We start from the raw sequence: 22,458 nt of genomic DNA, 5'->3' as shown, positions 1-22,458 counted from the left end.
TGTGCTTTAGGAAGATCACATAGTCTGCAGAGAGGCAAGGGATCTGGGGAGACCCATGGGGAGCAGGAAGACCAGTCAGGATGCCTCAGATGTGTCTCATTCTCATCTCCTCTTGTGTCATCAGTCCTGAGATGTCTGATGAGGAGGAGACACGGAGCTTAGAGATGATGAACAAAGACAAAGGTGGTACTTTCCATGTGGCCTACCAAGGAGGTCACTTTGGGTCTGGAAATCTGCCTAGAGTGATCAGAATGACATCAGTAATATTAACAATGGACATGATGATAGTGTTGTGTAAACAATATTCCTAAGCTCCAGTGCCACACAGTATATAGTAACATTCAACAGTCATTTGTGTTCCTTCAGACTAACTGCAGGTTTGGATTTTAATCACAATATCCAAAAGTTACACTGGACACAGCAGACATTGATGACAGAAGACAGAGTATATTGCTTCACTACTAGATTTATTAGCAGTAATATACAGTGACACATGTAAGCTGCCTTCTAACATGCAGTGAGGGTGAGCAGAACATCCTCTCTCACAGTCTCTGCACTACAGAATTTGAACCTGTGGAGGGAAAACAACAATAGGTCAGGTCTTCCGGCACCAGCTAAAGTGCTGAGCATGAGGACAACCACTGGTCTCCCCACGACTCCCACCACAGTCTGAGAGGGGGCATGCCCTGTGCCCAAGGTGGGACATTGACTTAGGGAGACCTCTCCTATAAAGGATTGAACCTCCTTTCCAATCTTGTAATGTGGTTGTGCAAATAGCATACAGAGGAGCTGTCAATCACACCCTAAAGGACTGGTAGGGTTCATTTTCTGCTTAATATTTTCACACTATGGTTGACTATGAGTGACTGAAATCACCCAAAGCAAAACTATGATGGGGGAGAGTATTGTGCCCAAGAGCCACATGGTTGAATTATAGGTAGGTATATGTTTGGCTCTTTAAGAAACTGTCAAACTGATTTCCAAAGTGACTTCATCGTTTATATTACCATCAGCAGTGCATGAGTTCAAGATTCTTGTTTTCCTCAACACTGCTTGGTAGTGTCCACTTTTTAAAATTTAACCTTTAAATAGATTTATGGTGCTATCTCATTATGATTTTAATTTACATGTTTCTAATGATAAATAGAATATCTTTTTTGGACTTTTCATTTTGTGCAATCTACTTGTGATTTTATATTTAAAGTGTATTTCATGTAGGCATAATACAATTGGATATTGATTTTTTTTTAAATCCAGTGTAAATTCTCTGCCTTGTAATTGTGTCATTTAGACCATTTTCATTTAATATGATTATTGATTTGGCTAGGTATAAGTCCATTGACCCTTCCATTTGTTTTCTATTTGTCTCCCTGGACCTAGTTCTCTTTTACTTTTTTATGCTCTTTTTTAGATTATTTTTTATTTCATTTTATCTCCTTTGTTGGTATGTTTACTATATAATTCTTTATCATTTTAGTGATTGCTTTAGAACTGACTGTACATATTTTTAACTTATAGCATTTTACTTCCAAGTAGTAGTATACCAATTCATGTATGGTATTTGGAAGTAGTTGGATCATTTCAAGTCTTGCTAAATCTATATGAATCATTTCCCATAGGAGAGAAGACTGTCCTAAACCTTCTATCCAATGTCCCTTGAATTATAGGCTGGTGGAAACAAGCACTGTTACCGGCCAGGGCACTGTTCTCTCCAATCCTTCAAATGCCTGTTTTCCCGACCATGCCTAGTTTGCTCACAGTCACATGCTGATTGGTACCATGCTACATATTTAAGGGGTGTTTCCAGAGCTCTGAATTCTCCCTCTTGAAGTCTCTACTATCTGGTAGGATGTGCCATGATATCTAGTTGCTTAGATTTTCTGATTCCTAGCTTGATCTCTTCAACTTAGAGATGATCTCTTCAATTGGATTCTGCCTGCATTTGGCCTGCCTGTGCCACACCCTGGAGTCTCTGGCAGTAAGCTGAGCAGGTTTAAGGCTCCTCCTTGTTTGTTTTTTGTCTGCAAGACCATCACTGTCCTTTTTTGCTTGAAGGTCAGTGTCTTGACAACCATTGTTTCATATATTTTGTCTGGATTCTTGCTGCTTCATTTGTGAAAGTAAATTTGGGGTCTTCACGTGGACAAAATGGCAGCACTGCTCTCTGCATCAGGGTTTGGCTTAACACTCAAAAACGCTTCAGCTAAAGTTGCTATTATGACAATGATCATCAGTTCACCTTTTCTGGTAGTTAGGCTTGGTGAACATCCTTTGGCTCAGAAACACCTTACTTAGAATCAAGGATCAATCTTATGGACCACTGTCTTCATTAAGTCTAGTGATATGGAACAGCCTATATCTGTTCCCTGATAAGTTAATGAGTTCCCAACAATTTAAGGAACAATTTGGTGAACCCATGAACTTTGGGGGAGACACACATTGATGTCATATACAGTAAAAGGTTCATCTGCCCAGTGAGACAATCTATTCACCTTAGGATTGTGAAGCCAAATTCTCATTCTCATACCTAATTTGTATCAGATAACATAACTCTTACTACAAACCTATCTAAGTTGTTTTTCCTAAAGTACTATACTTTCTCCTAAAGACCCAGAAGATATTAGAAAGCAGTTGTGGCTTGGGTACAGGTGAACTATTGTAGAATGTTAAATTTAAAGGAAATAAATTTAAAGGGGATAGAACTGTGAACACTACTTGATTCTTCTCAGCCGTTTGGATTTTTATTACTTACACTCTTCCATCGTTTCTTTCCACTGTGATGCTAGATGCTCCCACTCTAGGCAGTGTTGGGTTGATCACATTGTTATACCAAATAAACTTGACCTTCTGCAAGTCTCCAACATCCACATCAGAGTCAAACTCATTGGAATGAGTATAGCCTGATTGGAGAGTGCCCCTGGGGAGTGAAGAAATGACAAAAATGTTTATGCATATACATAAGATAATCATATGTATAAATATATGCATACAAACATTTTTCTAAAACCAGTTTATAAAGCAACTCTAGCCAAAATGATCAATAGGCATTTGTCATTCTAATATATAAAATAAATTCACATATGTATGGTAAATCAGTGGTAGGTTTTAAAATCAATGATTCAGAGTTCTTTAGTCACATCTTTACTTTAATAAAACTTCTAACATGTTTCAGTCACAATGCCCTCCATGCCACATTCCCACCATGATTCAATAAATAATGGTATTTGTGTATCAATCTCCCCACTGTTTTGTGGGGAATAGTTATTTATTGATTATAAAACCCAATGCTAGGCATCAAAGTGAACTTTAATGATTTTCTTAGGAAAAAAATAAGGGAAAAATTCAGAACTACAATTTTGAAATATATTAAGGTGCAAATGTGAAAGAATAACTTTCTTTATGTTATATGTGACAGTACTCTACTCCCATACAGTAAAGAATAAATAAACTCTTCTGTTGATAACATACGTTAGACAGGCACAGTATTTCAACATTTGAGCTTAGAGTGATATTTTACTCACTTGTAAATTTCATACTGCTTAGAGTTTCCTAAATTTCCAAACAGAGAAACTAGCACGTGTCCTGTAACCTTCTGTCCAGACAGTGTGACAGACACCTTGTACCTCCAGCCTGCACAGGGAGTTAAATTACCGAGCGTTAGCTTGTAAATAAGAGACATTGACAACGGGTTAATTTCCATCTCACTACTGCAGAACTTTAGATAACTTATACATGATGGCGGTAATTCTTCAAATGAAATAGTCACAGTCATTCCTATAGCTCAGTGTTCAGGGAACAGTTATTGGTTAGTTGGGAATTTCCAAAACCGATGGCTATGTTTTCAAGCCAAGGAGTATGATTCGCTTAAAAATTTTTCAACTTGACAATTTGTTCTTGAATAGTCTAAGAACTCTATATTAAAAGGTCGTGGAAAAGTAGTAGTGTGACATATTCATAAGTTTGTTTTATTCTCTCTGATCACCAAATTTTAGAGTACTGCCATACTTTTGCCTAAATAGTCTAGATTTATTTTAAAAATTCTATACTTTAACTTTCCCTTGCCCTTGGAATTGAACCAGTTTAGGCAACCGAAAGACAGTTGCCTTGGTAATAGTCAAAAGCAAACTAACAGGTTTTGCCCTTTAGCTCAAAATGGGACATAGGGGATGGGATAACGTCTGTCTTTAATTTTACTATATTCTTAACCCCACTCACTGCCATCTAAGTCTGTCCCAGAGTCTGTCCTCAGGCCTCTTCATTCCCACACCTTCACTTCCCATTCTCCCTGGGGTTTATGATCCGGACTATCTTTTGAGTCTGTCAAGTGCTTTCCTCCACCACTCCTGCCATCTTTCTCTGGAGTTACTTTCATGCTTGTACAAAACCTCACAGTTCTGCTGAGTGAACTTTTGACTGAATCAAAGAGAGTGGAGCTTAGGAAGCCTTCTGAGTTCAGCCAGGATCAACTGTGAAGAAATTTATGTCTGGGGCCATTACTAGTTGAGGCCCCACACTCTGTTCTGCTGCCCGAATCAGCCATCATTACTGTGCACTGTGCATTTTTCTGCATTGGGGAAAGGTGTTTATAGCTTTTGAATGGAAAAGCAATTTCACACATTATCAGTGGATAGGATAAAATACATAGCATTGAGAATCTAAAGTAAATAATATAGAAACTTACGTGAGAAATTACTCTTATCCCCAGTGTTCAGAAAAAATTTCTGGCCCACTCCACTTGTTTTCCCAGAAAATCTGTCAGCATAATGACCCATCTGTGGGCATCCTCCACTTGGACAGGGGAAGCACTTGTTCTAGTGAAAACAAATGATGAATGAGAATGCTTTTTCTTGGAATGCTGCACCATCTTCTCCCACATGTTGCAATTCAAATATTCTAAAATGAATTCTGTTCTAATGGTAAAAGGGACTTTAATAATGTCTCAGCAAAGGTTAGCAGTGCATCTCATGATTCACAAGGATAAATCAGCAATTTCTCTGTTAGATAACAAAACAGTATAGAAATTGCATAATGGGAGAATTTATGTATGTGTGTGCATGTGCCTGTGGGATGTTTCTTTTCTCTTCTGCTTCTTTAAATGGTCCCTGTTGCTTCCTGCCTGGTTGCTAAATTTTATGTTGGAAAATTGCATAAGAAAGAATAGGTGGTGGTAATCAGTTTGTGATATGTAAAACAGAACCATTAGGAGAAAGATGTGCTCAAAAGTCAGCCTTTTCTTAGTTCCCTTTCATTTAGCATATCAAGAACTGAAGGATTCAAATCTCAGAATTCTCCCAAAAATGCTCCAGTTAGCCTCTGTCTGGAGAAGGCTTTCATAAGAAAATATCTCTTTATGCACCAAGTGATAGTGGTAAAAGGGAAGAAGAAGGAAGGCAGGCTGTGGAGGACAATGTCCATATTCCCACTCTGAAGGGGAAAGCTACTGCACAGAAAAAGCATATGGTAGACTCCTGAACTGGTGGACCAGATGACAGACATGGCAGAGTCTCAGGGTTGGCATCTATTACATTAATGGACAACTGACCAGTCATGAACAAATGGCCAAAGTTCTTTAAGGACAATGCCCAAACCAAAAAAGTAGACAAGTAAGAGACTTCATCTCTAAATGCTAGAAGTGGGTCCCTCCATAAGGCAGACAGGGATACGACCTAGAGTTACCAAGAGACCTGGCATGAATGGACCCTGGAGTCATTCCTTTGGGAGACACACTGACCAAATTACCTGTAGGATTTCCCGGCCCTTTGAGAGAAGTTTGAAAGGGATCAACTGGCGAACTATCAGTCATGAAAAGTGAGTCACAAAATTCAAGTGGAGGGGCATAGACTATAGCTCAGTGATACAGTGCACGATTAACACGTGCAAAGCCTTGGGTTTGATTCCCAGCATCACAAAAAAGAAATAAAATAAACAAATGAATGAATTTCAGAAAGTGGGGTCTACTTACTGCCGAGAAAACACTGTAAGAGGCACAAGAGTATCCAGCAAAGCCAGTGGGGTTGACAATACTATCAGCATAATACTTGTAGCTTCTTAAGTGATTACATGCTGCAAAGTCACGAGTTCCTGTGAAATAGACATGATTACACATCAGTAACATTTTATTTTTACAAATTAACATCATGATCAGAATATGGCTATTGAATAGATTTCATTAATTAGTGTGAAATCATGGAGATCACAGCACAAAATCATTTAGGTAGTGGATTTTTATGATTTGTGAAGCAATCAGAAGTTAAATATTGTTTTAGGATATAATAGTTAATACTATTGTTAAGTGAAAAGGAAAAATAACTTGAGAAGGAAGATTGGTCCACACAGATATAAGTGCCACTTAGTAATGTATTCTCTCAATGAATGTACTTTCTTTCCCACAATCTCCTCATGCACCCTTGTTCAAATGGGAACCTGTACCGTGGGGATGCAGTTCAAAGCATATAAAATGTGACCCCTGTACAATTCCAAAGAAAAACAAAATGTAAACTTTTCCCAGTGAAAATCCCCTTGTACATATAATGATTTTTACCTTCCCAGATTCCATCTATGTCAACGATCTGAGAGAGAATATTCTTCTGACATCCAGGCATTTCTAATCCTCCATTTGGAAAGAAATCTAGGTGACCCACAGTTTGGCTCATTCCAAACCCTGGAGTTTTTAAAATAAAGGAATGGTCACATTACTGTATAGACTCAAGACACTAGAAAGCACTTCGATGTGTAGACTTAAAATCTTCTAGAAGAACAAGTTGTGGAACTCACCTAAGTTGGGGACTATTGGGGCAGCATCAGTGTGAATTGCATCCACAAATTGGGCATCACTGGGGTCCAGTCGGACAAGTTCAGGTGTACCCTCAAAGCAAGGCTCAGCTGGATCCAATCCTAAAGAAAATAGGATTTGTCATTAATTATGTCAGGGTTCACCTTGCTTCATCAGTTACAGACCTGAGTGCAAGTATTGACTGTAATCATGAGGTGCAAGTTCTTTTCCACCTTATCATTTTTTGAAGGGATATATGTTTCTAGTTTGCTATTTGCCTGAAGAAGACTTTTCCCCAGACTATAAACTTTGCTGTTACTTACAGGTGCTTAGTCCCTAGGAGAATCTTGGTCACTAGCACAGTTGCCATAAAAGAGACAGATCTGGGAGACATGGAACTAAATGCTGTTCAGGCTGGGTCCCCACTGGACTGTACCTCCCATAGGACAAGGACCACAATTTTCCTGGTCATGGAGTCTGTAGTCTGCTGTGGCACAGTGCATGGCTGAGTAGGCTGTGGTGAGTATTTACAAATGATGGGAAAGAATGTTCTGGAAGAACATCTTTTCAGAAAATTAACAGATAGAAATTCCAAATGCCCCCATCAATCCAAATGCAACCAGCGTATGCACTGTATTTAAAAAGAGAATCACCAGGTCAACACAGAAGTTGGGAGAGGAAGAGGAAAGTGGTCTTTCCTCGGGGAATTTCAGAATAGTCATATCTGGGTTGTTTTAGGACCTAGGTATTCAACATGTGAACCACTGGCCAAATGCAGCCTGCCTGGGGTTTGCAAAATAGTATTTGAAATCTATTAGCAGCACCAGAACTGGCAGCCCAGGGCAGACTGACCCTCTGCCCCAGTTCTGCCAGCTCTGGTATAGTGATTGAGAAGATTTGGGTTTGTTAACCATTGCTATTGAAGTACAGTACAATTAATTATACACATTTGAGCTCTGAGGGTTAAATTTCATTTATTCTATTATTTATGGCATTTATTCATGATATATTTTTGTGAATACCTGAAAATGGGAAAATAGATATAATATTTATCAATGTTCTTAATTCACAAGTTAGTCACTTGTAATATATTTAAATGTTAAGTGATATGCTGAACACCAATGATTGACAGCAATAAGAAGCCTAGTTGGTCAAAGAACATTCTGATTTCTGATCATGCAGCCCATTCAAACAAGGAACAAAGCAGGCTGCACCAAATTCTCTTCCTGTAATTCCTTTTGGATGTCATAGAAGCATTTGCAATCTAATTTTGCAGTTTTTGCTGTTGTGACCAACCTGTGATTCGTCCAATGGCCCCGTTGGTCCTTCTTCCAGCCTCCCCAGCAGCATGGGAACCCAGACTGTGGCCAATGACATGGACATTGGAAGGTGAGTATCCTAATTCAGTCTGTTGGAAAGAAAACCTCTTCAGAATGTTTCCGAGTGTGGCAGAATTCCTGATGAGCGCAACAGGGTGACTACCAAACCTTGATTTTTAAGAAGGCACATATGATTCCTTGATAGCAGTTGACTGATGTTTTCTTTAACAGATATAATGAAAAGTGGAAAAGGATTTGATTTTTAAACTAGTGCACATAGAGCCTATTTTGTTTTAATACCATGGAGAGAAAATTCTTGAAGGATATGGTGAAATTTTTACCTTAGAAAAGAAGCATCTAGTGTTTGGATTAGGAACTAAAACAAAAGTGACTATTTAAGCACATTCAGGTTTAATATTTTCTAAATTTTTGGTTACCCAAGTAGGTTAGCTTGTTATCATTGTGCTTCTCTTCAAAAACATGAACAAAAGCAAAAAATTAGTTTAACTTTGAGGTTAACATTGTCAACATGGTAATGATTGGTAAAATTATAACAAATACCAGTAGAATTCAGTAGATACCATCCACCAATTCACTTAGTTAAAAACAAAAACTAGATTATTGAATTAAGTTACTGATGAAACCCAAATCTAGATTTTTCTGTCCTTTGTTTAACTAAGTTCAAAGCCATATCTCAGTAGAGAAATGTCTTTATCAAAATTGTCATACTGTCAGCTTGTATTATAGAAAGAGAATTCAGAAAGCAATGTGCATGAACTTTTTTGTAACCAAGAGGTAGTTACCTTAAGGAAATCAACTAAGTAGGCCACTTCTGCCCCCACAATTCGGATATTCTGAGAGGCCTGGGTATATCCGGTCCGAGAGCCACCTTTCCAGTCTACGCAGATGCAGTTCACACTTTCCACCTGAAACATGTTCTGATGCAAGAGACACAATAAATAAGTTAGTAATTCAGGATCATTCCTGATAACTGATTAACACATTTGAGGACCAGGGTAAAATCTCACCTTGACCTGAAAAGTATCATGCCACTTTTAGCCCCAAAGCTTTGAACAAAACACCTAGTCTGTAATGGATAAAGAATCCCTCCAAAAGTTTAAGATTGGTTCTAAACCTGAGGCATGGTCATTATGGGAACTGGATTCTTGGGATTTCTACTGAAACACATGCGGAGACATTTGATTCAGACAAAAATTTATCAGATGTGTGGTACAATGGGTTGTCTCATTAGAACATCCTAAATACTATATGTTCCTTGCTAAAGGACATTGCCTGTCTCTCACTGTTCAGTGCCTAGACTAGTTCCTGGCACAGAGTAGGTGCTCAATAAACATTTACTGAATGAGTGGAAGACAGGAAGGACCCCTTAATACATAAATCTACTGAAGGTAAAGGAGTAGGCTTTTCCACAATGAAAAGACGTCCCAGGTCCCTAAATCCACCACCTCCTCTTGCACCTGCCCTAGGAACTCAGGCTCAGCAGGAGCCACAGGATCCTTCAGGATGGTGGGGACCAGCATTTTCCTCTGTGGTCGGTGCCAGTGTCTTACCTGCCCCTGTGACAAGCTTCCCTTCAGAGTTTAGCAGGCCTCACCTTACACAGGTTGGCCAGCCAGCTTTCTTCTCCCTTGTCGATGAATCCATGAATGATGAAGCGGGTTTTTCTACTTGTTTTGAAATTGGAGCTCCTGATGCTGGAAGAATCCGCAGTGATTTGCTGTTTGGGGAAGAAAAGTGTTACAGGTCAAGTTTCTTATAGCATCTTCTAGAGTCATTCCTATGTGGAGAGAGGTGATAGGTAAGGGAAGTCTACTGGGATTTGGGATTCTCGTGAGTATTGATCACTCCGTGACGGCCACACTATCCACAATCCTCCCCAAGTTGCCACCTTCCAGGCATCACAGTATTTTTACAGTTGTTGAACTTAGGCTGATGTGTCTGCTATAATTGTCATTAAGATCATATTTCCACACCACATAAGTCTTATGCGTGTGGATCTCTGTGTATCTGTAATCTACTCATTCGTCCAACACTGTGAGATACATGTGTGTATAGATGTCCCTCCAGTTATGTTTGGACTTTGTGTCAATACCTATTGTACATTGAAGTATTGTCAGTTGATAAAGCTTTGAAAACCGCTAAGCTGTCAAACATCAGAACTTAGCAAGGGCCCTTGGAGAGAACCAGTTGTTTACACTGGTGATCTGACTTGGAGTACAGGTTAGCTGCTACCGCCTTGAGAGAGTATGGTTTAGCACTAGCTAAGAAAAGATCAAGATTCAAAATTCAGGAGATGGTTTCTACTGAATGCATATTGTTTTCCTACCATGTAAGGTCAAAAAGTTATTAACTTGAGCCATCCCAGGTGGGGCCCATCTGTGTGTGTGTGCGTGTGTGTGTATAAAATATTGGATATTATATGTTTTATATATGTATTGCATATGTCTTTTCCCTGCATTTATATATTTCAGTGGTACCATGGAGGTAGGATAATTTAATTATTCTTTTAATATGAAGTTAATTGAACTTTTATAAACAAATTACATGAAATAATATTTAAACTCACCACCCTAAAAGCCTACAAAGATGCAAACTCCACTGTCTGATCTCTGCTCCCAGGTGACTGGGTAGGTAGTATACTAATTACACAAAGCAGATGGAACTGAGGGCTGAACACATGAGGATTCTCACCTGGTAGTTGTCTTGGTTCTCATTAGTGTACAGGAGGAAGCGGGTGTTGACATCTGCTGGACTCCAGGGCAGTATTTTCAGGGGTCTTTCCACGATTCCTGCCCATGGGGAGTCATCGCTGAAGCAGCCGAGTCTATCGTAGCAGACTTCTTTTCCTGAACCACCCAGAAGAGTTTCAAGGATATTAGTTGAACCAGAATGCAGTCGTCAATAGTGTCTCAACCAAAATATGAGTCAGACTACATTTCATGGCACACGGTCGCCCTCCATTCTCCCAAGCACCCTCCAACTCACACTCTCACAAAGCAGCTTCAGAAGAAGATGCCTCTCTGGCAGACAGGCTGCTGCTCCTCCCTGCTGCCTCAGGGGACCACCTCACATTCCTGTGTCTCTGCTCAGTCCCAGGCAGGGACTCACTTGAGCTTCTCGACCCAGATGTCATCCTTGGGCTACTGGTGCCCAGGAATGGAGCAGCCTGTGTCCTAATTGTGGTGAGGGTGGACATGTGTTGAGGCTCTTGTCTCCCAGGGGCAGCCCTGTGGCTTTGCACTTTGGGTGTGAGGTCAGGTTTCAGGCAAGGGCCTGAACTCCATATCTCCACCTTAACTGAGCATGTCAATTTCTGACCTAGATTTGAGGACAACTGTGGGTTCCTGTGATGAAGAAGGTACTCAGAAACAATCAACATGCATGATTTCACCCAATTGGTTGGCATGCTACTGCATAGAGGGACAACTCCATGAAGGGCTCCGGAGGAGAAGTGCACATGAAGAGCAGGAGTAAGAGTAGCAGCTGTCTCGGGGGCTGCGTCCCTCGACATCTTCCCATGGGCCAGCTGCTGGGCACGATGGTCCACTCATCTCACCTAAGTGTCTCGGTCAGCCAAGGAGAGGGTAACATCATTTCCCCACTTCACAGACAAAGACCCTGAAGCACAGAGGGGCTCAGGATTTTGCTCAGGGTCATTGAGTTGTAGGAAACTGAACCAGTGTTCAAACCCTTCTGTTGAACCCAAGCTAGGGCTGCTAGACTCACAGATGAAAATTACAAGTCAAACTTGAACTTTGGTTAAACAGGAAAATTTTTATATAAATATGTCAGTGATTCACTCTTTGGATTATTTCTCGCTTTTCTCAAATGCAGCATTAGATGGACATTGTAGATTTGATCTGGCAAACCCACTTCAAGATCTTGAGCTCTTAATCCTGCACCTTGCTCATTTTATTCCTGGTCCCCTTCATGCCTTGAATTTAGCTCTCAAGGCCTCTGGAGAAGACCAAGCAGCGAGACTCTCCAAGTTCAGCCCAGTGTCTTTTCTTACCTGCTACTGCTCCCAGCAGCAGGGCCAGCGACCACAGCAGCAGCATCTGCATAAAGACAAAAACGAAGCTGAGTCTGGCAGAGTGAGGTTGGAAAGATCACTTCCATCTCTGGAGAACATGGTGGGATCTGCGAAATCTGATAAATTAGCCTGAAAGCATGTTCCCCACTCACCGTGGCAGATCCGGCAGGTTCCACGGACAGCTGGACAACACGGACAGGTCCTTTTATAGGCAACCTTATCTTTTTGAGCCGTGCCATGGAAAAGTGGCATGAAAAGAGAGAAGGTTCCAAGGACATATTTCTAATTTTAATCACAGATAAGCCCGTATTGATAGGCGAGGTAGTTTTCCACAGTGCTCATGGGAAATCTCTTTCGATGTGGTTATACAGTGCTCAGAATCACCATCATGGCACTGTGGTGAAGGTTCTGGTTGAAACTGGAACTTTTTAATTCATGGTAGATTGCTTAAATGGCATTTTAAAGGACTGGAATGAGACACCATTATTTTAAGTTACCAGAACTGTTCTGCCTAAGGAGTCAGAGATTTATATTAAGATGTATGAAATTGCCACGTTTGTCGGTCAAAAATGACCAAATAATAATTCAGTTTCCTGAAACAATTTATAGGTAAATATTTCAAAAAAAAAAAAGAGGAGTCAAAATTTTTGTATATGAAAAAAGTTCAAGAATATTTGGCAAGGGAAATATTAAAATAAAAACAGAAGGCGTAAGAAAGGAATCCATGGACAGGAGCCTCTCAAATTCCTGAGAAATTATTCCTATGTCAGCCTTGATCTCTCCTCAGGGAGGCCTCTCCGGCCCTCCTTTGGTTGGTTCCCTGGTCGTGCCGAGAAGGCCTTCCTCAGTTCTTCCCTCGGTTGAGACCCATCACGGTCACTGGTGGGTCATAAACTGAGGAGGGCTGGAATTCTCTGGGCCCTGTTGTCATGACTGAGCATCCAGGCCCAGGGCTTGTATCATGGCAGGCCACCAACACTCCCTTGTTGAATGAATGAGCAAACAGAAAAGGAATTGTGTTAGTCAGCTTTACATTGCTGTCACACAATACCTCAGGAAAACAACTTAAAGGAGGAATGACTTGGCTTATGATTCCATAGGTTTCAGTCTCCATTTGGCCAGCTTCTTTTCTCTGTGCTTGTGGTGAGACAGTACGTCATGATGGCAGGGTGTGGTACAGCACAAGCGCTCACCTCATGGCAGTGGGGAAGGGAGAGAGAGAGAAGAGAGGAGGATGGTGCCATGTCTCCAAGGGCACACTCCCAAGGACCACTACCTTCAGCTAAGTCCCACCTCCCACAGTTCCACCACTTCCCAGGATTCCATTCAGCTATGAATCTGAAAATGGGTTAAATCATTGTTAAGGTCAGAGACCTCATGATCCAGTCACTTCCCCAAACTCCATCTCTGAGCATTGCTGTATTGGGAACCAAGCCTTTAACACAGGAGCCTTTGAGGAACATTCCAGATCTAAAACACAATAGGAACAAATATGAAAAGTAACATATTTTGCATAATTGCCACAATTAAGTCTTCCTACACAATCTCACAGTAAAGGACTTTCAAGTCTCTTATTAAATTAGGAGGAAACAAAAACAATAGAAACAAAAACACTCCAGAAACTTCTAAGACCTGAAGTCCTACGTCTCTATCATGTGTACTCATGATAATGCTATCATGATTCTATAGTCATATCCTGTAGGAGTCAATGTTCATTCTGGGTATATCATGAAGTAATTTATATGTTGTGGAAATAATCAAATAATTCACAAAGTATTTCTAAGTTGGCATTTTAGATGGAATAAAATTTAACCTATATTTAGGAGAACCTTTAGACTAGAGGCTATGGGAAGTCATTCTGTAAACTGAAATTGGTTCATATTCTACAGTGTTTCAGGAAGATTCCATTTTCCACATCCACAAAAGCTGGGAAGGGAATGGGAAACAAGCAGCAGTCTATCATGTCAGCTGCATATGAGTGACTTCCCCTCAACCCAGTCCTGCTGAACTCTTTACGTGAGTCATGAAATGTCATCAACCACACTGTTTTACTCAGACATCACTGCATACTGCTGTCTGGGGTGGTCTGTGCAGGTACTCTGAGGCAGAGACTGGGGTGGCTGCCTACTGGGAGCAGAACTAGACTCTACTCCCCAACCGACCTTGCAGGGAGATGGGGCCACATGGGCCCCTTGTGGTGGTGTCATGGGAGCTCATGGATGCCCACCATGTCCAGTTCTACTCCTAAAATTCACACATGGTCTTCCGTGGCTCATGCTTCAATGTCTTGATGCAGACAAGCACAGCAACCCTGAACGCCGTGTGTTGAAGCTGCAGAACCCGAGGATGGAAGGGGCCTGGGTCCCTTGCTGGGGGAAGCCACTCAACAGTCACAGGCATCACTTTTGTATTTTACATGGGCAAGAAATACATTCCTATTATTTTAACCACTGAATTATAGGGGTGTAGCATTTAGTATTATCATAATGGATATAAATTATTTACTATATACAGTTTCTTTGACTTCTTCAAGCAGTTCTTGTACCAAACAACCATTCCTGGACTATATATCTCACCATGATATTTGGATGGTACTTATGCGCAATACCAATTCTTTCAAAGGTTTTCCCCTAACACTTGGTTTTTTAAATCCCCTTGCTTGACACTTTTCAAATTACAAAAATAAAAAAACAAATACAGAATCAAAAAATAAACAATAACAAAAGCAAAATATTCAATGCGTCACCCTATTGTGGTGGAGTTTTAATTTCATGTACATTTTTTTTAGATGGGGACCACTATTTCATAGGCATAGAGGTCATCTGGTACCCTAGGATTTATGAAAATTCACCCCATGTTGTCTAGTTTCCCAGACGGAATTAATATGAAGTTGAAGTGGCTGAATTTGATGTTCTGCATATGTAGGAGGTTCTCAGATATCAGTAGGGACTGGAGCTTCTACCCAAACCCTACTTTCCACCAGTCTCTGGCATTTGCTCTTCGGGTCTTGGGACCTTGGGCTTGAAGGTCAGCCTTGTGAAGGGTAATGGAGCCTTGGAAGCCCCTTCCTCAGGTAGTCCATAACACTGAATGCCTAGGGGTCCCACTGAAAATTAATGGCATGTGCCCTAGATTCACCAGAGCATTGTATAATACACACTCAACTTTGACACAGAGACCTTAAACACTTAAAAATAATAATGGCAGTCTGGGGATTTCCTAATCAAATTAGCTCTATTTGCAGAGGGGGTAAATATTCACTTAAGAAATATTCTGATTCTGGCAACATTGTGATACCAAACTCCAGATGAGGGAAAGAAAGGCCCACGAACACCTGCGTGGCCAGATAACCACACATTAGACAAACTGGGTCTCATTTACTTAGCCTTCAGAGAGCCTGTCCTATCCTCCCCTTATCTAGCTCAGCTACTGCCAGGGCTCTCCATGGGAAGGAGGGCATGTTTGCCTAAAGATCCCAAACTACCCTGAGCAGAAAAATTCTTTAATGACAGAGGTTGTTATTGCTTCACGGCTTCCAGAACAACCATGTTGCTGAATGTGAGGGAATTTAGCTCACCCAGACCTGGGGAGTAAAACTATAGTCGGCCCTCCACTGATATGCATTGTTTAATTTGTGCAAACATATATGTCATTTATAGCATGCATTAAGTATTTGGTTTTCATGCTTTTTCATTTTTTGCACCTAATCTGTCTCCAAACCCATGAAAGTTTTAGCTATTTTTCTCATGAAGACAGCAAATCTCAGAGTTCAAGCAACATGTCCAGAGACACAGTTGGTAAGAAACAGAGTTCATTCTGGAGCTTTCATGTCTGTCCTTTACACACTGTGAGACCAGTGGTTCTAGAATGTCTATGGTTCTAGTGGTCATGCTACTGTACTTCATGAAACCCAGTCCTCCTCCTCCTGGCCTTTGCTTTCTTGCTCCATACTGAGCGAAGGCAATATAATGCAAGCCAAATTAAAAATGTAACAAGGAACAAGCAAAATTAATTTTAATAATTTATATAACTAATATATCCAAAATATTATGTTTTTCACCTGTAACTCTAGCCATATTCAAATGACCAATGGTCACATGTGGCTTGTGGCTCCTGTATCTGATAACACAATTCAGGTAACATTTACTCTTCTTGACATCAAAAACAATACTTTGTAATTCTGGTTGTCTTCTATTAGGTTTCTAACCTGATTGATCCAGTTATATACCAACTTGACCCATTTTCTAACCACTCTAAATTCCTTTAGAAATATGAATTCTCAAGGAGTTTTGAATGGAAGCCATCTATAGGGTACCTAACAGAATAAGAGGAGTTTCCAGGTGAAATTGATGATGCAGAGAGAAAGTAGGTAGAGAACAGAACCAGAGATCCCAGTGTGGCAATCAGGGATGTAATGTAAAAGGAAAATGTGAAAGGAAAGAACAAAGGAGAAAAGAAAGAGAATGTCTTAACAAATGCTTTTTTTTATTCCTACTAATGAGTAATTTTGGTTGTCAATGTGACTTCATTTGGAACTGCCTAGGAAATTGGCAAAGCATACTGCTGGGTGTGTCTTTAAGTATATTTCCAGAGAAAATTTGGCTTGTGAGTCAACAAACTGAGTAGGGAAGACCATCCCTGAATGTGGACAGCAACATCCAATAGACTGAGGGTTTGGGTGGAAGGAAAAAGCAAAAGGGAATGCTAGCTCATACTTGCTTGAACCTTCTTGAGGGGGTATGTTTTTCTGTTGCTGTCATACATGGACATAGATGCCAGATATTTAGCCTTTGAAGATGGACTTGCATCAGTAACTTTCCAGGGACTTTTTAGACCTTCAGCCTCAGACTGTATCTACAACACTGACTTCACACTCCTTTCAAGGTTTCTGATTTCTTGGACTGAGCAGATAGATACTGGTTTCCCTGCCTCTTCAGTTTTTGCTGTGCTGAGAATCAAACCCAGGGCCCCATGCATGTTAGGCAAGCACTGTACCACTGAACTACATCCCTGCCCCTTGGTTCTGTTTCTTTGGAGAACCCTAACTATACACTTACCTATGATATCTTGAAGCCAACAGATAGAAATGATTTTAGAATTCTTATAGATAGGCAATCTAAACCAGAGGTGTTGTATCATGCATTTCACAATTTACCTTGTAAGCCAAGTAGCAGAGTTTATTTCAAACACAAAAAGCTGAGGATTTCCATTTTTTGCTACAATGGAACAACTGTTATCAGACTTTCCATTTTACCATAAATAATTAAAAGTATGGACAAAACATATGAAGCAGTGTTGTATAAACAAACTTTAATAAATGAAAATAATTTAGGTGAGATATTCAATCACTTTAGCTACATGCCTAGAGGCAGTCCTTAGAGCCTTGTACGGTTAGAGAATCCAAACAGAGCAAGGTAGACTCACTGAGCTGAGGAGATAGTAAACTGGTATGGGAATATTGAATATTGAATATTTGGGCAGTTACTGATATTCCGTGAGGCTGGTAAAATAACACATATCAGGGAAAGAAAAATTACAGAGGGCATTTATAATCTGAATGATTTCTGGAGCTTATACATGACTGGGAGACATTAAGTCCAACAGAATAAATTTTATTAAATGAGCAGAGCATTCAGTAGACATAAGGAGGGAATCAGTAAAAGCTATTAAGAATGGATTTATTAAGAAAGTAAATGAAAAGGGAAGAAAAGATCAGAAACATGAAGAAACTATCCCAACAGAAGTAATGAAAGAAAAAAAGTCCAAAAATTGAATGGAGTCTTGGAGACCTATAGAATAATAAGAGACTATGAACCCTGGGGCAAGTATTAAATAAAATATTTAAAGGAATAATGGCTGAAAATGTCCAGTATTGGTTTTTAAGAATGAATCTGCACGTCCTGGAAGCTCAACAATCCCAAGCAGTATAAATCCAATGAAAACCACACAAAACCCTACAGCACAGTAAGATTGCTAAAACCCAATGATAAAGAAAAATAAATCTTAAAGGCAGAAAAAGGAGGAGGAAAAGATATATCATATTTAGGGAAAACAAGAATAAGAATGACTGAAGACTTCTCAATGGAAACAAGCAAGTCAGAAGACAATGGAATGGTTTAAAGTTTTGAAAGTCATAGATCTAAAGGTAAAAACTAAAATTAAACATTATAAAAGTAGGAGAAACTCATTTCTATCTTAAGGTAGACAAAGATTTCATAAAAAGTAGTCTATAAAAATAGATTAATTGGACTTCATGAAAGTTAAAAACTCTACCTTTCAAAATATATTTTTAAGAATGTATTTTTAAGAAAATGAAAAGGAAAAAAAGACTGGGAAAATGTATTTGCAATATATTTTAACAAAGGACTTGATTCCAAAAAATGAGAAGGCTTATTACAACTTGATAATAACACAAACTACTTAATAAAAATACACAAGAAATTTTGTCAATCACTTCACAAATAAGATGTATGAGTATCTAATAAGCATGCAAAATGACACTCAACATCTGTAGGTATCAGAGAAATACACAATAAAATCACAATGAAATTCAATTATAACTCAGAAATTACAAAAACCTGAGTATACCATATATGTGGAACACAGAGAATTTTCATAAACTGCTGGTGAAATTATCAAATTTACAAACACTTTGGAAAAGAGTTTTTGAGTTTCTAATAAACATCACTTATGCATGAACCAGCAATTTCACACCTTGGTATTTGTCCAAGAGATATAAGTACATATCCACAAAAAGACTTAACACAAGTGTTCGTGGCAGCTTTATTCACAGCCCCACAAGGGAATGTCCATCAACCGAATGGATGAAAAAAATCATGCTGTATTCATACAATGGAATGCTTCTCAGTTAATAAAGAATGAAGTGCCAATGTGTGCAGCAACATGGATAAATCACAAAGATCTTAAGCCAAATGAAAGAAACCCAAGGAAAAAAGAACAACATACTAAATTATTAAACTTACATAAATTCTAAAACAGGCAAAGTTAATCTTCAGTGACTTGTTTGTTTATACAGACATATACATTCATAAAACTTACTGAACTATGTTCTTAAATTGGGTACTTTTTTGATTACCTAGAAGAGTTGACAATTGCATTTTCACATTTCACAATACAAATGAACACTGTACATGGTCCTTCCCTCTTCTCCCTTCCAAAACAATTTTCTCTTTGATGGGAAAGGGGAATAATTCTCCCTTGTCATGCTATTAGATAACACCCAGGGTACAGCACTGTGATCTAGTGAAGTAGAACCTTAGTATAAAATGGAAATAAAGATGCCTCCTGTCTATCCTTACCTACCAATCATTTCTGGCTAAGTGGACACCATCATGAGACAGGTGGGAGATCTCAGCATTGGGGGCTCAGGCATCATTGGCAGGAAGCTTCCCATGGGGAGCCTCATTCTAGAAGCAGGTCATGTTGGTATCATTCCAGAGAAGGAGGTTCTATCATTGGCCTTAAGGGAGGACTTCCTGTATATAGTGCTTGACATCATAACAACATGAGGAAGACCTGGGAGACTGGAGGAAAGTAGGATCATCAGCCCTGCAGGGAGGAGCAGAAAATGAAGCAGGAGGTATATTTCCTTGTTGAAATACAACCTTTAGTGCACTCATACATTGCTGGTGGGACTGCAAATTAGTGCAACCACTCTGGAAAGCAGTATGGAGATTCCTTAGAAAACTTGGAATGGAACCACCTTTTGACCCAGTTATCCCACTCCTTGGTATATACCCAAAGGACTTAAAATCAGTATACTATAGAGAGATAAGCACATCAATGTTTATAGCAGCTCAATTCACAACAGCTAAACTATGGAACCAACCTGGGTGCTCTTCAACAGGTAAATGGATAAGGAAAATGTGGTATATATACACATGGAATATTAATCAGCCATAAAAAGGAATGACTTTATGACTTATACTGGTAAATGGATGGAGCTGAAGACTATCATGATAAGGAAAATAAGCCAATTTCAAAAAACCAAAGACTGAATATTCTCTCTGATATGCAGATGCTAACACACAATAAGGGGGAGGGAAGGAAGGGTGGAAGTTCATTGGATTAAACAAAGGGGAATGAAGGGAAGCGGGGGATAGGAATGGGAAAGATAGTAGAATGAATCAGACAGAACTTTCCTATATTCATATATGAATACATGACCAGTGAAATTCCACCTCATGTACAACCACAAGAATGGGATCCTAAATAGAATAAGTTGCACTCCATATATGTATAATATACCCAAATATCTTCTACTGTCATTTATATCTAAAAAGAACAAATAAAATAAAAAAGAAAGAAATGCAATCTTTGTTTTGTCAATTGAGCTTTGAACTTGCTCTTCAGACATTTCTGAAGGTATTTTTGTGTTTCCCACCACTACAATGTATCTTTCTCACAGATGGAGTCAAGAATAAGGAGTGTATTATAGTAGTCACAATAAAACTTGGACATGTTGCTTCGCAGGCTATTGGCTACTCTGCTCTTTGTTGCCTGAAAAAGTAAATTATACTTCAGTAATGTTGAAAAAATTATATGCCTGGCTCATAATAAAAACTCAGGAACTATTTGTTGACTTGAATCTTATTCAAGGTGTGTGACAATTGGAAAATTCTGACAATCATCTTACTCTTTATATTTTGATCCTAGTAATTCACTCATTCACTCATGCATTCTTCCAATTCGTTAGGTGGCTATTTTCTGCATGTTCCCAGTGTGCACACTTCCTAGTTACTGTCAAATGTCCTTGGGATGATTAAGACTCAGAATTTGCTCATGTTAGCAGCCAAAATGCTGTGGTTTCTCTAGATTCTAGATACATTTTGAAGAAAAGACTGATAGGATTTGGATGAGAGTATGGGGATGGAGAAAACTCCATTCAGGACGCCTCCAAATTTTAACTTGAGCAAATGGAAATGTGGAGTTGCATTAACTAGCCTGGGGAAGTCTGCACACCAATGGAGTAGTCTTGGGGCAGAGGTCCCGAGGTCAGTTTGAATGAATGTCTTAGTAGAGTCTAAGTAGTGGCAGTGAGCAGGCTATTATGCATGGATCCAGGGGAGGAGTTCAGGTTAGAAATATAAATTTGGTATTTATCAGTTTTCCTAAAGCCATTAGTCTAGCTGAGATCACTTAGAGAGCTATTCAAGTACTAAGACTTGAGGCACTACCATGTTTTTCTCAGCATAGGGGCTGGGATTGTGGCTCAGTGGTACAGCGCTTGCCTAGCGTGTGTGGGGCACTGGGTTCAATTCTCAGCACCACATACAAATAAATAAACAACTAATAAAAATGCTTTAAAAAAAAAGCCCAGCATAATGAGGAAGGGAAGAAGGAACAGGAGGACCAAGAGAAAGTGAAGTCAATGGAGATGGAGAAGAAGATGTTACAGGGACGTGGCACCATCAAAAGGTGAGCATGAGAGCTGAGCGTAAGAATGGGGAACAGGAGTGAAAATCACGCTTTGTCTAGGAGGAGGCGGATTGAGAACGATTTCCCTTCTAGTTACGATTTTCATTTTGCCCTTCAACACTCCAGACCTGAAGCATTTAGTTGAACACCAGCTACTCTCTGAGTCTAGAATTCTTTGCCACCTTTTATAGTTTGAGAACCACACCCTTCTGTTTTCTGTCCCTACTGATCTCAGTGCATGATTTTGGGTCTGTATTTTGGTTTGCTATTCATTAATTGAAAATTCAGTTATCAACTAGACAAAAAGTGTGCAAAGCATTCTTCCTGTGCCACTTGTGCGAGGAAGCAATTCCTGCTCGCACACATGAGTGGGGCCTTTCAACTGTAATGTGAAGAAGCTCCCTGGCACACTCCAGATAATAATTTAATACCGTATGCCAACAATACTGTATGACATTCAACAATGTCATCTGATAAGGGAATTTGTCTGATAGTTCATTCTTTGTTTTCCTTCCCAAACTAATTCGTATATCATCATTGTGATCAACGAGATAGGCTCCTCTGTGATAGTATATGATTTGCCATAGTTTTCACTGAAATAAATGTAACTTTGAATAATGTCTATGCAGTCTTGGGTTTATTTCCACCTTTAGTCATAAAGTTAATTGATTTTATCTTGTAAAGCATTATTTGTTGCTTCTACTGGAAAAACACTTTATTCTGAGTAGAATGATACACTATTTGGAAATATTTTGAAAATACCAATATCATCAACTCCATCTTGGACAAATCCACAAACCACTGCAGACTGAGGGCTGTGTGTAGGACACCGTACAGGACATATGAACGTGAATCTACCATACTCTGAGTTTAGC

At 39.5% G+C, this 22,458-nt stretch overlaps 1 protein-coding gene across 3 annotated transcripts in view; it reads right to left on the bottom strand.

Moving 5' to 3' along the window:
• Window positions 1–448: 448 nt before the first annotated feature.
• The window catches only part of LOC124985153 (pancreatic triacylglycerol lipase), a 97,103-nt gene continuing 75,093 nt past the window's right edge, over window positions 449–22,458 (bottom strand). For 2 of the 3 annotated variants that reach the window (XM_047553599.1, XM_047553600.1), the window contains 12 exons: window positions 12,125–12,170; window positions 10,804–10,958; window positions 9,707–9,829; window positions 8,895–9,029; window positions 8,069–8,180; window positions 6,775–6,894; window positions 6,542–6,661; window positions 5,963–6,081; window positions 4,682–4,811; window positions 3,522–3,630; window positions 2,753–2,917; window positions 449–571 (listed from right to left, as the gene is read on the bottom strand). In XM_047553599.1, coding sequence (XP_047409555.1) covers window positions 508–571; window positions 2,753–2,917; window positions 3,522–3,630; window positions 4,682–4,811; window positions 5,963–6,081; window positions 6,542–6,661; window positions 6,775–6,894; window positions 8,069–8,180; window positions 8,895–9,029; window positions 9,707–9,829; window positions 10,804–10,958; window positions 12,125–12,170 — 1,398 coding nt within the window. In that variant the 3' untranslated portion in view covers window positions 449–507. Of the gene's footprint in view, window positions 572–2,752; window positions 2,918–3,521; window positions 3,631–4,681; window positions 4,812–5,962; window positions 6,082–6,541; window positions 6,662–6,774; window positions 6,895–8,068; window positions 8,181–8,894; window positions 9,030–9,706; window positions 9,830–10,803; window positions 10,959–12,124; window positions 12,171–12,297; window positions 12,397–22,458 lie in introns of those variants that run through there. The other variant, XM_047553601.1, reaches the window with a different exon arrangement.

This window comes from Sciurus carolinensis, chromosome 5, assembly GCF_902686445.1.
Source record: "Sciurus carolinensis chromosome 5, mSciCar1.2, whole genome shotgun sequence".
Lineage (NCBI taxonomy): Eukaryota > Metazoa > Chordata > Mammalia > Rodentia > Sciuridae > Sciurus > Sciurus carolinensis.
This window is presented reverse-complemented; position numbering and strand designations above follow the sequence as displayed.